The sequence below is a fragment of the Danio aesculapii genome, chromosome 2 (assembly GCF_903798145.1).
Source record: "Danio aesculapii chromosome 2, fDanAes4.1, whole genome shotgun sequence".
NCBI lineage: Eukaryota > Metazoa > Chordata > Actinopteri > Cypriniformes > Danionidae > Danio > Danio aesculapii.
Window position 1 is genome coordinate 1,781,670 of NC_079436.1, and position 14,319 is coordinate 1,795,988.

General features: G+C 29.9%; 1 protein-coding gene across 1 annotated transcript in view; it reads left to right on the plus strand.

Moving 5' to 3' along the window:
• LOC130234359 (adhesion G protein-coupled receptor L2) overlaps positions 1-14,319 on the plus strand; it is a 254,267-nt gene that overhangs the window by 18,761 nt on the left and 221,187 nt on the right. Inside the window, 1 exon segment of the mRNA XM_056464612.1 lies at positions 10,436-10,550. Within this exon segment, the coding sequence (XP_056320587.1) occupies positions 10,436-10,550 (115 nt within the window).

Consider the following 14,319-nt stretch of genomic DNA (forward strand, 5'->3'; position numbering starts at 1 on the left):
TTTAAACTAATAAATTCTGTATTATAACGTGGGATTTATCGGTGGTCTAATTGATATCGTACAATTAATGGTATTTTTAATGTTATCGAATAGAATTTGCACAAAAACCAGAAGCGTGAATAAAGGTGAATATTTAAAATAAAAATCAACTTTGGATGCACAATATATCAGTGGCCATATCAATATCGTACAATAAAGGTATTTTTTTATGTTATCGTTATTGGGCAATGTCTGTCAACTGATAAATGATGTATTATAACGTACGACTGATCTATGGCTATATTGGTGTCGTATAATGAATAGTATTTTAATGTTATCGACTGGAATTTACGCAAAAACCAGAAGCGTGATAAATAATTAGAAACATAGAAGTCATATGTCGAAAAAGGTGAATACTCTGTACGATATTGTACAATAAATTATAATTTTAATGTTATCGTTATTAAGCTGATATATTCAAACCGATAAATTATGTATTATAATGTAAGATTTATCAGTGGCTATATTAATATCGTACAGTAAATAGTATTTTTAATGTTATCGTTATTAAGCCGATATATTCAAACCGATAAATTATGTATTATAATGTAAGATTTATCGGTGGCTATATTAATATCGTACAATGAATAGTATTTTTAATGTTATCAAATAGAATTTGCACAAAAACCAGAAGCATGATAGATAATTTGGAGCGAAAAGGGGAATACTCAAAATAAAAATCAACTTGGGATGCACAATATATCTGTGGACATATCGAATGTCATTATTGTTAGGCTGATATCTTTAAACTGATGAACGATGTATTATAACTTGCGATTTATCAGTGACCATATCAAGATCGTACAGTAAATGGTATTTGTAATGCTGTTAAATGGAATTTACGCAGGTAAATAAATACATGATAAATAATTAGAAAGGAAAAGGTGAATACTCAATATAAAAAAGATGTTCAGTGACTACAATATTATTCTCATAATAATAATAATAATATATAATAATAAGAAGAATTTTATAACTCTATTTTGTTCAAATGCATCAAAATATATGACCTATATTTACTGGAAATGCACAAAAATATTCATTTATTGTACTTATTTATGTTAAAAAAGCACTCATAATCTAAAAAAGCACAAACAGAGATCAGCGGTCCGTGTGGAAACCCTGCCGTTTACATGTGAAGTGTGTGAAATGTTCAGTCGAGAAGTGTGTGTGTGTGTGTGTGGTTTTTCTCTCGTTCATTTGGATTCAGAGCGTGAACTCACATGAACAAATGCGCAGTTGTGGCGCGCTGCGTTTGTTGTGCGTGTCTTTGGAGGAAGTGCCATCTCAGCTCACATCAACTCCTGCCATTTCTAGCGCTCGGTTTCCAGGCGTCCATTTACATAACAAAGTGGTCGAATCTCAATTGTGAAGGGAAAAAAAAAAGTTGAGCCACCAGCAGCACCATCCCCCTCTGAGAGTCTGGCCAAACGCTCGTATCTCAGGATCTGCAGACAGTTTTGGGCTATTTCTGTGCAGAAGTTTGTAAAAAAATCAATAAATTTGGGTCCCACTTAACACTGTAAAATAGGCTGGGTTGCACACAATCCACAATTAGCTGTTGATCTCTGCTTTGTCGACTTTTGATGTTCAAAATTTAACTCTACAACTCTCACCGTGACTTTTATTAATATTTTAGTATTTTAAATAATATAATGTATATAATAAACAGAGAACAGACTTTTCATGGTTAAAAGTTGTTGGAAGAAAGAGTTGGATCACAATGCATTAAAGCATAAACAAACAGGGAAAAATAAAAAATGATTGCTTAAAAACCTACTTGGAAATGCATCTGTAATTAATTTCTATGTACATTAATAATTATAGTGTTTTTATATTGGTCGAAGAATTATATAAATGTTTTATTTTTTAAATTTATTTTATTAAATAAAAAACTATTTGTATTTGTTATTATACAATTTATTTTATAAATGTTTTATTTATTGTACGATTGAATACATTTTAAGAAAATAAATGTTATATTAATAACATATTTAATAAATGTTATTAAAATATTTAAAAATGAAACAATATATATATAAATTTACATACAATTTTTTTGTTTCTAAATATTTTTTTATTTAATATTATAACATTTATTTATTTTTATTTTAATAAATATTTAAAAAAATATTTTTAGTATATATATATATATATATATATATATATATATATATATATATATATATATATATATATATATATATTTGAATTTTTTACATAAAATTTTTTATATATATTTTTTTATTTAACCTTGTCACTTATTTTATTATATTTTAATCAATATTTTAATTTAATATTATAAAATTTATTTAGATTTTAATAATTATATTTAATGTTTTTTATATTTTATTTAATATTATGCAATTTATATTTTAATCTATATTTTTATTTAACATTTTTAATATATTAATATATAATTAATTTATTTAGATTTTATTAAATATTTTTTATATTTTAAATATATTTTATGTAATATTTTAATTTATAATATTTTAATCAGTATTTTTATTTAACATTTTTTATATTTTATTTAATATTATTTTATTACATTTTAATCAATATTTCTGTCACTTAATGTATTTTTATTTAATATTATATCACTTATTTCTGTTTTAATCAGTATTTTTATTTAATATTTTTTTATATATTTAATTTAATTTTATTTAATTTATTTTTTACACTTTAATAATTTTTTACAAATATTTTTTATATTTTTTTTTATATAATTTATTTCATTATATTTTAATCAATATTTTCGTTTAATATTTTAAATTATATTTTATTTAATATATAATTTATTTAATTATATTTTAATCAATATTTTTAATATATTTCAGTTATATTATATCATTTATTTTATTACATTTTAATCAGTATTTTTATTTAATAATTGTAATATATTTTTATTTAATATTTTTAATATGTTTTATTTAATATTATTTAATTAATTTTTTTACACTAATAATTTTTTACAAATATTTTAAATATTTTTTATTTAATAAATCATTTATTTAATTATATTTTAATCAACATTTTCTTTTAATATTTTAAATATATATTTTATTTAATATATAATTTATTTTATTACATTTTAATCAGTATTTTTATTTAATAATTGTAATATATTTTTATATAATATTATATTATTTAATTTATTATATTTGTTAATCAAAAATAAATTTGTACATAGCACAAAAAAGCAGCCTTTTAACACATGTATTGTTTTGAAGACTGAAATCCCCTTTCCATCGTTGACCCACATATTAAATATCATATCACACATTACATTACACCAACCGAAGGTGTAAAACAGGCTTCCTAACATATCCAGAAATCACTATCAGAGTCTGTAAAGCTTGTGTTTGTTTTTCCAACACACTGCGCTGCAAGTTTAAGTGTGTGTTGTTGTTTTCCTTGTCAAAATAAAGGTAAAGAATACCTAAATGCAGCCTGCCTGTGTTTATTATACATGTCTGTGCAGCATTCAGAGGATCGCATTACAATACTGGTTTCCTTTACCGCTATTTACCGACCCAAAAAGACTTTGTCTGTCGACAGCAATAATGGCTCAAGAAGTTGTGGAGAAAGGCTAGTCTGGTGGAAAAAGCGGTCTGGAGTGGCCGGCGTATATGTGTGTGTGTGTGTGTGTGTGTGTGAGATGAGGAATGATCATCTGGAAGAGCTCAGTTCAACATTCGCTGTTCACTTCATGCATAAGGAATGCTGAGATTGATTTAATGCTTCTCGTATTGCACTTGAATAAATGTATGGATGTCACGGATTATTGGTTGCAATCATTAGGATTAAGAGCTGACCGATGTTTCCAGAATCCTCCACGTTTACTGCAACCGTTAAGTTGTGTTTAAGCCAATTAACGGACTCTGAATTAGTGAGCGAATAGAGATTGATCGGCTGGATGCAGTCGAAGTCAGAATTATTCGCCCTCCTGTGAATTTCTTCTTCAAATATTTCCTAAATGATGTTGAACAGATTCAGGAAATTTTCACAGTATTTCCTATAATATTTTTTCTTCTGGAGAAAGTCTTATTTGTTTTATTTCGGCTAGAATAAAAGCAGTTCTTAATTTTATTTAAAGCCATTTTAAGGTCAATATTAAGCTATATTAGTTTTGGATTGTCTCCAGAAGAAACCACTGTTATACAATGACTTGCCTAATTACTAGGGGTGTAACGATTTACCGTGGTACGATTTATTGCGATATAAAAATGTCACAATATATATCGTGGCGTTATGACGATTTTATTACGATATGACGTCTGTTTTCTCTTATTAGTGAGCTGCTGTCACATGTGAGGTCAGATTGCTTGAACTAGCAGCAGTAACGTTGCCAGGTCAAGATGAGTGGAGTTGAAATCGGACGTCTGGCAACATTTCGGTTCTACCGTCATTGCTTTTGACTCGTCCGCTTTTTGACACGCATACTGGGTCAAACACAACCGAAGTCTTCACATTGTTGAAAATTAAATCATCATCACGTTAAAAAGAATTGGAGAAGAATATATACAGGAGGATAACTCTGACTTCATCTGTGCTAATGTTTCAGACAGATATGATGATCTGGATTATCGGCTCTGATTTCGGCTGTCCTAGAAAGTCTTCTTGGCTCTTTCTTGTGTTACTGCTTGGACTTTATTAATATAAGCACACACAAGAGAATGATATCATGCTCATTCATTCATACATTCATTCATTTTCTATTCGGCTTAGTTCCTTTATTAATCCGGGGTTGCCACAACGGAATGAACCACCAATTTATCCAGCACATGTTTTACGCAGCGGATGCCCTTCCAGCTAAAACCCATTTCTGGGAAACTTCCATACACACTCATTCACGCACACACACACACACACACACACAGTCTTAGAGTATGTGTTTATATGGAAACCCTTTATTAACCCACGCAATATACATACATATACATTTAGATTAGTACTATATATGTATCTATACAAGTGTATTAGTGACGGTCCAAATATATAATTATATATTATGTATATATGTATATATTTATTTAATAGGGATATGACTACTGACCGATCTGACGACGTGTTATTCGTGAGGCCAGCAAACAGGTTAGCTTTCAGAGCAAAATAATATATTAAAGGTGGTTCTGCAACAATGACTTTATCTTGCTGGAGTTTATAGCCGTTCACTTTACTTCAGGACGCATTAATGCCGCTCTGTAGGTCTATTGGAGACATTCATAAATACTCCTAGCAAATCTAATAAATGTTGAGACATACTCGTTACATAAACGCTAAATCACACTTCAGCAACGTTTATTTGAGAGCGCAAGAAAATCTGCACTTGAGCAGCGTATTTTGAGGGTGCGCAAGAAGTTTTGTGCACGAGCAGAGGAAATCGGCGCTCGAGAACAGAGATTGACATGCTCGTAGGCCATTACATGAATGCGATCTCGACTTAATACTGCGCTCACGACATTTGTCAATGAAATAACGCCACATGTAGTTGGTAGATCTGTGTAAAATGCCCAACAGAGTCTGCCGCCACAGCTGAAAAAAATCCTAGAGGAAACTATATATATATATATATATATATATATATATATATATATATATATATATATATATATATATAATATATATATATATATTTACACACACACTCACACACCACACAAATCTTTATATATATTAACTATAAACATAAACTGGTATAAATGAGTGAATTTCCTACAGATTTCTCTTTCAAATTAGTAGTCAAACAATTAATTAGATGCGATTAATGAATATTTATTATATTATTATATTCAGATTATAAATTTATGTTTTTAATCAATGCAACTTTCCATTCTGAGAAATTAGGGATTTTTAAGTAGAGCCAAAGTGACCATTCAACGCTCCGTAAATTTTGGTTATCCGCTTCAACTGCTACAAAATATTGGTACAGATGTGTAAACTAGGGCTGGATGATATTGTAAAAATCTGACATTGTGATGTTTTTCTGCAATATATTGTGATATGAACGTATAGATGACTTGAATAGCTTTATTTGTGAAGACTTCATTCATTTAGATTGATTGGGATGTTCAGAAAAAACGAATGGTTTTCTGGGGAGTCTAAAGCTGGTTTATACTCCTGCATAGAGTGATCGCCGTGACCGCGGATTATTAAAATAAATAAACCAATTAAGTGAGTAAAAATGAATGAATGAATTAGTCAAAGAATGAATGAAAAATGAATGAATGACTATAAATCAATGAACAAATAAATAAATAAATGATTGAGAAATTGAACGAATGAAAAAATGAATGAATGAATGAAAAGATTTAACAAATAAAATTAATGGATAAAAATGAACGAATAAATAAATGGATAAATTAATGAGAAAAAATTACATCAATCCATAATTAATTAATAAGCAAATTAAATGAGTGAGTGAAAAATGAATGAATGGAAAAATTAATTAATTAATGAACGAAAAATTAATGAATAAGTAAAAGAATGAATGAATGAATGAATGAGTAAAAATAAATAAACAAATGAATAAATAAATGATTGAAAAAATTGATGAATTAAAAATGAATGAATGAACGAATAACAAAATTAAGAAATAAATGAAACAAATGAATTTTCCAGTACTGGGTTGTGGCTGGAAGGGCATCTAGTTGGTGGTTCATTCCGCTGTGGTGACCTTTAAAATTAAGACTAAGACGAAGGAAAATGAATGAGTGAGTGATGAATCTTCTCCGTTTAACAGAAATTGGGATATGAACGTATAGATGACTTGAATAGCTTTATTTGTGAAGACTTCATTCATTTAGATTGATTGGGATGTTCAGAAAACGAATGGTTTTCTGGGGAGTCTAAAGCTGGTTTATACTCCTATGTGATCAGAGTGACCCGCTGCGCCTGCCTAGCATGTAGCCGTGCATTTATATTTCTGTGTGCTGTTCGAGTTGCTCTGCAATAACACTTCAGAAACACTAGCTGGCAGTAAGTTCCTCTGCGTCGAGTTTCTTCACTGGTGTTTTTTGTTTTTTCTGAACACTATTCCTTAATGCAGTGTTTCCCAACCCTGTTCCTGAAGGCACACCAACAGTTCATGTTTTGGATGTCTCCCTCATCTGACCCATTAACTTCAGGTTTTGGAGTCTCTTTTAATGCAGAGTTTCCCAACCCTGTTCCTGAAGGCACGCCACCAGTACACATTTTCATCCTCTCCCTAATCAAACAACTCATCAGAACATTAGAAGAGACTCCAAAACCTGAAGTTAGTGGGTCAGATGAGGGAGACATCCAAAACATGAACTGTTGGTGTGCCTCTAGGAACAGGGTTGGGAAACACTGCCTTAATGTACAAGTAGCTCAATCTCGCTCATTTTGAGGCGGGAACCAGCAGACATCTTTAATCATAAGGTAAACACAAGACAAAAGTCTCCATCTGGAACTCCTTCACGGGACTCCACACCTGTAAACACTCGCTCTATCGGGCTCGCGGCTCTCAGCACCGCTACCAAGCTGACCCATCGCGACCAATTTTTTTGAGAGGTGCACATCAGCGTCAGCCACAGCGAGGGGCCTGCGACTCCGCAAAGGCTGCACCAGACCATACACATGCACTTGACACAGGAGTATAAATCTGCCTTCACTATTGTAAATACTGTTTGGATCAGCCATGCTAAACTGGACATTCTGACAGTGTGAAAAATCTATCCCAAATCAAAGAAATCCTTGACACTCATCTGAATGTCAAATTTAATGCAATTCATTTAACGGCTTGGTCTAAACTACAGTTATCCCGTGATTCCTGATGTGCAGATAACAAGATGGAGGATATAAATATATATACAGGCTAATAGCTGTTAAAAGGACTTTTCTATCTGACTGTAAAATGTTATATAGTCATCAAAACTGAATTACAAACCAAAATTTGGCCTTTCAAATCATTTTAAGTTGCATAAACATAAAAAGGAAACCTAGATATAACAGATCATCTGCCTTGAGTTTAAAATGAATCTGATATGAACTTATTCTTATATGAAGTTCACTTATTTCTGTAACTCAACTGAACAAAGCCATGATCATATCCTTTTTACACTGTAGAAACACTATTAAAGTTGACAGTGATACGCGAGTTAAAGGAATCGATTCTGGATTGTACAATTGGTTGACCACTGTGGATCTGGTTGTCCAGATATAGTCTAATTAGTATTTGTTTGATCCTCATTTTGCTTTCTGCTTCTGCGTTTCTTCAGTCTGAACTAGAAGTGGATCTGATCGAAACAGGATTTTGTTTTTGAGTTTCACTCACTGATAGTTTGGCTTTACCAGAATGTGTTATATCTTAAACAGTAATGCTAATATGCTTTATAGCAAGCGTCGAGCAGGCTGACACTATTTATTATGTAAATGTAGAAGTGAGTATGAAGCCCTCTGATTATCAGCGAGTTATATGGGTCAAAGATGAAAAGGGTTTCAAGTATGAGAACCATAAAAGTGCAGTGCAGCTTTAAAACTTTCTCCGTTCATTAGTGTGTGTCCTGGTTATTTTTCATCAATAAATTAAGTGAGTGAGCAAGTGAGTTCATGAATAAATGAATTAAAAAAGTGAATGAATAGATAAGAGTGAATAAATTTTTTTTTACAAATAATTAAATAAATGATCGAATGAATGAATGAATAAAGGAATGAATGAATAAAAATGAATGAACAATGTATAAATTAATGAAACTATGAATGAAGTAAAAAATGAGTGAATGAATGAAAAAATGAACAAATAAATCAATCAATAAATCAACGAATGAGTGAATGAATGAAAAATGAACAAATGTAAAAAATTAACAAATAATAAATTAATAAATCTATGAATAAATACATTTATGAATGAATGAAAAATTATTAATGGAAAAATAAGCATAAAAAGAATAAAAGAGTAAATAAAGGAATGAATGATTGAATAAAAATAAATATATAAATAAAAAAAAGAATGAATTAAAAATGAATGAATGAATGAATGAATGAATGAAAAAATGAACAAGTATATCAATGAATGAATAAATAACAAATAAATACAAATTTAATACAAATGAATAAATAAATTAATTAATAAAAGAAAAAATCTATGAAAACTGAATGAATGAATTGATTAATGAATAGCAAAATAAAAAATAAATAAAAAAAGAATAAATTAAGTGAAAAAAATGAATGAATTAAAAATGAATGAATGAATAAAAAATGAATAAATGAAAAAAATTATTAAAACCGAATGAATGAATGAATGAATGACTAAATATGAATTAACAAATGAATAATAAATTGATGAATGAATAAGAAAAACATAAATAAAAAACAAATAAACCAATTAAGTGAGTAAAAATGAATGAATTAATTAATGAAAGAATGAATGAAAAATGAATGAATGACTATAAATCAATGAACAAATAAATAAATAAATGATTGAAAAATTAAAGGAATTAAAAATGAATGAATGAATGAATGAATGAATGAATGAATGAAAAGATTTAACAAATAAAATTAATGGATAAAAATGAACGAATGGAAAATGAATAAAAATGAATGAATGAATAAATAAATGGATAAATTAATAAGAAAAAATTACATAAATCCGTAAAAAATTAATAAACAAATTAAATGAGTGAGTGAAAAATGAATGAATGGAAAAATGAATTAATTAATGAACGAAAAATAAATAAAAGAATAAATGAATATGAATAAATAAATGATTGAAAAAATGTATGAATTAAAAATGAATGAATGAATGAACGAATAACAATTAAATGAAACAATTAACAAATAAATGAACGAATGAATTTTCCAGTACAGGGTTGTGGCTGGAAGGGCATCTAGTTGGTGGTTCATTCCGCTGTGGTGACCTTTAAAATTAAGACTAAGACGAAGGAAAATGAATGAGTGAATGAATGAATCTTCTCTCCGTTTAACAGAAATTGGGATAGAAATATAATATTATTGAAACTGAACATGATGGTTAATTACTGTGTTTTACAGTAAGTGCTTATTATTTTTTTACTCATTTATTTTTCGCAGCTTTCCCATTCTGTTTGACCATTCTTCTACTTAAAAACAAGGGATTGATTTGTCACTAGTCTTCCTCTATAGATGTTTGAAAGCTTAACGAAGGGCTTTTTTGAGTGAGGAGTCGAGAACTATTGATCCTGTAATTAGTTTAGTGTCTGTCAAACACTCTCCGCTCTGTTATTATGAGTGTGTGATCCAGAACAACACAACAGCAGATCTCAGGTCAGGTTTCTCACTGATCCGAACCAAAGAAAGGCAAAATAATGTCTTGTTTCTACACCAAACATTTAAATCTTCTTAAATCAAGAAGCGTTTTGGTGAGCGGGACAGGTTTGATTGTCCTCTTTTTAAGGATGTGTCTCTGCTGGAGTTGTCAGCTTTGAGTAATGGAGTCTCCAGCCGCTGTGGGTTCCGCATTAAACGCTTCTGTGCTGCAGATGCACATCCAGTTGGAGATGCAGATGGAGGTTGATGGATGAGGAAAGGTCTTGCAGATCCATCTATCAGGGATTAGCATTGACCTGTGAGGCGTCTCAGCAACAAACGGCAGCATTTGCATACAAACACACCACAGGCTAGACGTTATATATACCCATCCATCCATCCCTCTGTGGGGATTTCTAATTAATTGTATTATTTTTTTGGAGAGCCGAGAGGATGCACGTGCAGATGTTGGCAGGGGATATTGAGTTTATTGTGTTGGTAGATAGCGCTGGAGTGCTCGATTTTAGAAAATGATTTAATTGCGGTATTTTTGACCAATTTATTTTTCGCCTTCCAAAAGCTCTTTATCTTCTGTATTATTCAACAACAACAGAAGCAGGCCATTAATTATTATTTAGTACGAGCAATTCAGTTTATATGACCTTTTATCAGTATTATTGTTATTTGTATGTTTTTAGTTTAATGCTTGTTTATTAAGAAACTTTATGGTTGTGAATTTTTTATTTATTTATTTTTTATTGATAATGATGTCATGAATATAGCCAATGCTGCTTGATGATTTATGTATTTATGAATCATGTTTTGAACATTACGAATTGGATTTGTGTAATTACGAATTATGTTTTGAAATTATGAATGGAATTTGTGTATTTATGCATCGAATTCTGAGTTTACGAATTGGATTTGTGTATTTTGGAATCGTGTTTTGAACTTACGAATTGGATTTGTATAGTTTGAATCGTGTTTTGAACTTACGAATTGGATTTGTATATTTACGAATCGTGTTTTGAACTTACGAATTGGATTTCTGTATTTCTGAATCGTGTTTTGAATTTATGAATTGTATTTTTATATTTACGAATCGTGTTTTGAACTTACGAATTGGATTTATGTATTTTTGAATCGTGTTTTGAACTCACGAATTGGATTTTTATATTTACGAATTGTGTTTTGAACTGACGAATTGTATTTGTGTATTTTGGAATTGTGTTTTGAATTTACAAATTGGATTTGTGTATTTACGAATCCTGTTTTGAACTTACGAATGGAATTTGTGTATTTTTGAATCGTGTTTTGAATTTACGAATTGGATTTGTGTATTTACGAATTATGTTTTTAACTTACGAATTGGATTTGTGTATTTACGAATTATGTTTTTAACTTACGAATTGGATTTGTATATTTACGAATCGTGTTTTGAACTTACAAATTGGATTTGTGTATTTCTGAATCGTGTTTTGAATTTATGAATTGTATTTTTATATTTACGAATCGTGTTTTTGAACTTACGAATTGGATTTATGTATTTTTGAATCGTGTTTTGAACTCACGAATTGGATTTTTATATTTACGAATTGTGTTTTGAACTGACGAATTGTATTTGTGTATTTTGGAATTGTGTTTTGAATTTACAAATTGGATTTGTGTATTTACGAATCCTGTTTTGAACTTACGAATGGAATTTGTGTATTTTTGAATCGTGTTTTGAATTTACGAATTGGATTGTGTATTTACGAATTATGTTTTTAACTTACGAATTGGATTTGTATATTTACGAATCGTGTTTTGAACTTACAAATTGGATTTGTATATTTACGAATCGTGTTTTGAACTTACAAATTGGATTTGTATATTTACGAATCGTGTTTTGAACTTACAAATTGGATTTGTGTATTTCTGAATCGTGTTTTGAACTTACGAATGGAATTTGTGTATTTATGAATCATATTCTGAGTTTACGAATTGGATTTGTGTATTCTTGAATCGTGTTTTAAACTTACGAATTGGATTTGTATATTTACGAATCGTGTTTTGAACTTACGAATTGGATTTGTGTATTTCTGAATCGTGTTTTGAACTTACGAATTGGATTTGCATATTTATGATTCATGTTTTGAATTTACGAATTGCATTTGTGTATTTTTGAATTGTGTTTTGAATTTACAAATTGATTTGTTATTAACGAATCGTGTTTTAATTTACGAATCGGATTTGTGTTTTTTTTAATTCACGAATTGAATTTGTGCATTTACGAATCGTGATTTGAATTTACCAATTGATTTGGTGTATTATGAATTTACTAATAGGATTTGCATATTTATGATTCGTGTTTCGAATTTACGAGTTGGATTTGTGTAAATGTATAAATTTTTTAGACCGATCTGACTCCATATAAAAATACTGCTTGGTGTAATTATTGTTTCTCTCATTAAAAAAGAAAAGATGCCTGCATGTTTTTTTGCTTCAATGTGCTTTAAAAAAAACCCTCAAATACTTTGCTGCCATGCTTTTTCAATGGCCTAAATGAATGCATAAATCAAAGTTTTGCAGCGTTTCTTCCTTACGTATATATGAATCTAAAGAGCAGATGCAGGAAGCCAGTGCTGTTTAATTTATTCCCTCCCTCTTGATTGGCTCTGATTTGCTCGTGAAGGAGGATTGACTGTCTCTTTTTCCATCGACGGCAGTGTTGATTGCTGATTGCTCGCGGGTTTTAATTATGGAAATCATGAGCTCTTAAAAATGCTCGAATCTAATGGTGGAAGTCATAAAAACGGTGGATGCAGTTGTGTTGCGCTACACCAAAAACTGATTAGTTTAATGTGCGTGTTTACTTGTGCTTGTAACAGTTAACACACTCAAAATTGAATTGGAATCGGAAAAGTAATGGATGCGTGATTGCAGACGACTTCTTATTTGGGCTCAAGAAGATTATTACATTTGTTGGTTGGTGTGGTTATTGTGCGTGTGTGTCTTTGTGAAGGATTCAGGCCATAACAACTCCGGCTTATTGGAAATGCATGTTAAAGTCAGAAATATAAGCCCTCTTGTATTTTTCCCCCAATTTCTGTATAATGGAAGGAAGAATTTTTCAACACATTTCTAAACATACATTTTTTTTATTATTATTATTTTTTCTGGCTTTTTCACCTTTATTTGATAGGACAGTAGAGAGTATAGACAGGAAAGCATGTGGAGAAGGGAAGGATCGGAATAGGACCATGAGGCGGAATCGAACTCGGGTCGCCGTGAGCACCGGATTGCATGTGTCGACGCACTAACCACTACACCACTGGCTTAAAGTGACATTTAAAGGCTTAACTAGGTTAATTAGGGTAAGGTTAGGGTAATTAGGCAAGTTATTGTTTAACAGTGGTTTATTCTGGAGACAATCCAAAACTAATATTGCTGAAGGGGGCTAATATTATTGACCTTAAAATGGGTTTATTAAAATCAAGAACTGCTTTTATTCTAGCTGAAATAAAACAAATAAGACTTTCTCCAGAAGAAAAAATATTATAGGAAATACTGTGAGAAATTCCTGAATCTGCTAAACATCATTTGGGGAATATGTTTGGAGTTAAATGGGATTTTGGTGTTATTTTGTATACTGCTGGTGATATTTCTTCCAGATTTAAAATATGAATATTTATGAAAAAATATTTGTTGTCAGGATTTTTAATATACATTTTTTATTGTTACATAAAATAACAGACGTTCCACTTTTTTTGATGTGCTTAAATTACTTTTTTAAACACAAATATGAATGTTTTAATTTCAGGTAAAACATTTATTAACTCTTATTTTTAGTCAATGTGTCATTTAAATCAAAGTAAACTCTCTATGTTTTCAAAGAAAAATGTGAAGTTGTTTTTATTTTGAAGTGTATGCTAAATATGCAAGGAGTATAATTCTGCCTGTAATTTTCAAAAGCACTACAAGCTAATCAAAAGATATATGTAAATCTATTGATATGAACATATTAAATATAACATAAAAATGTAAATGTGT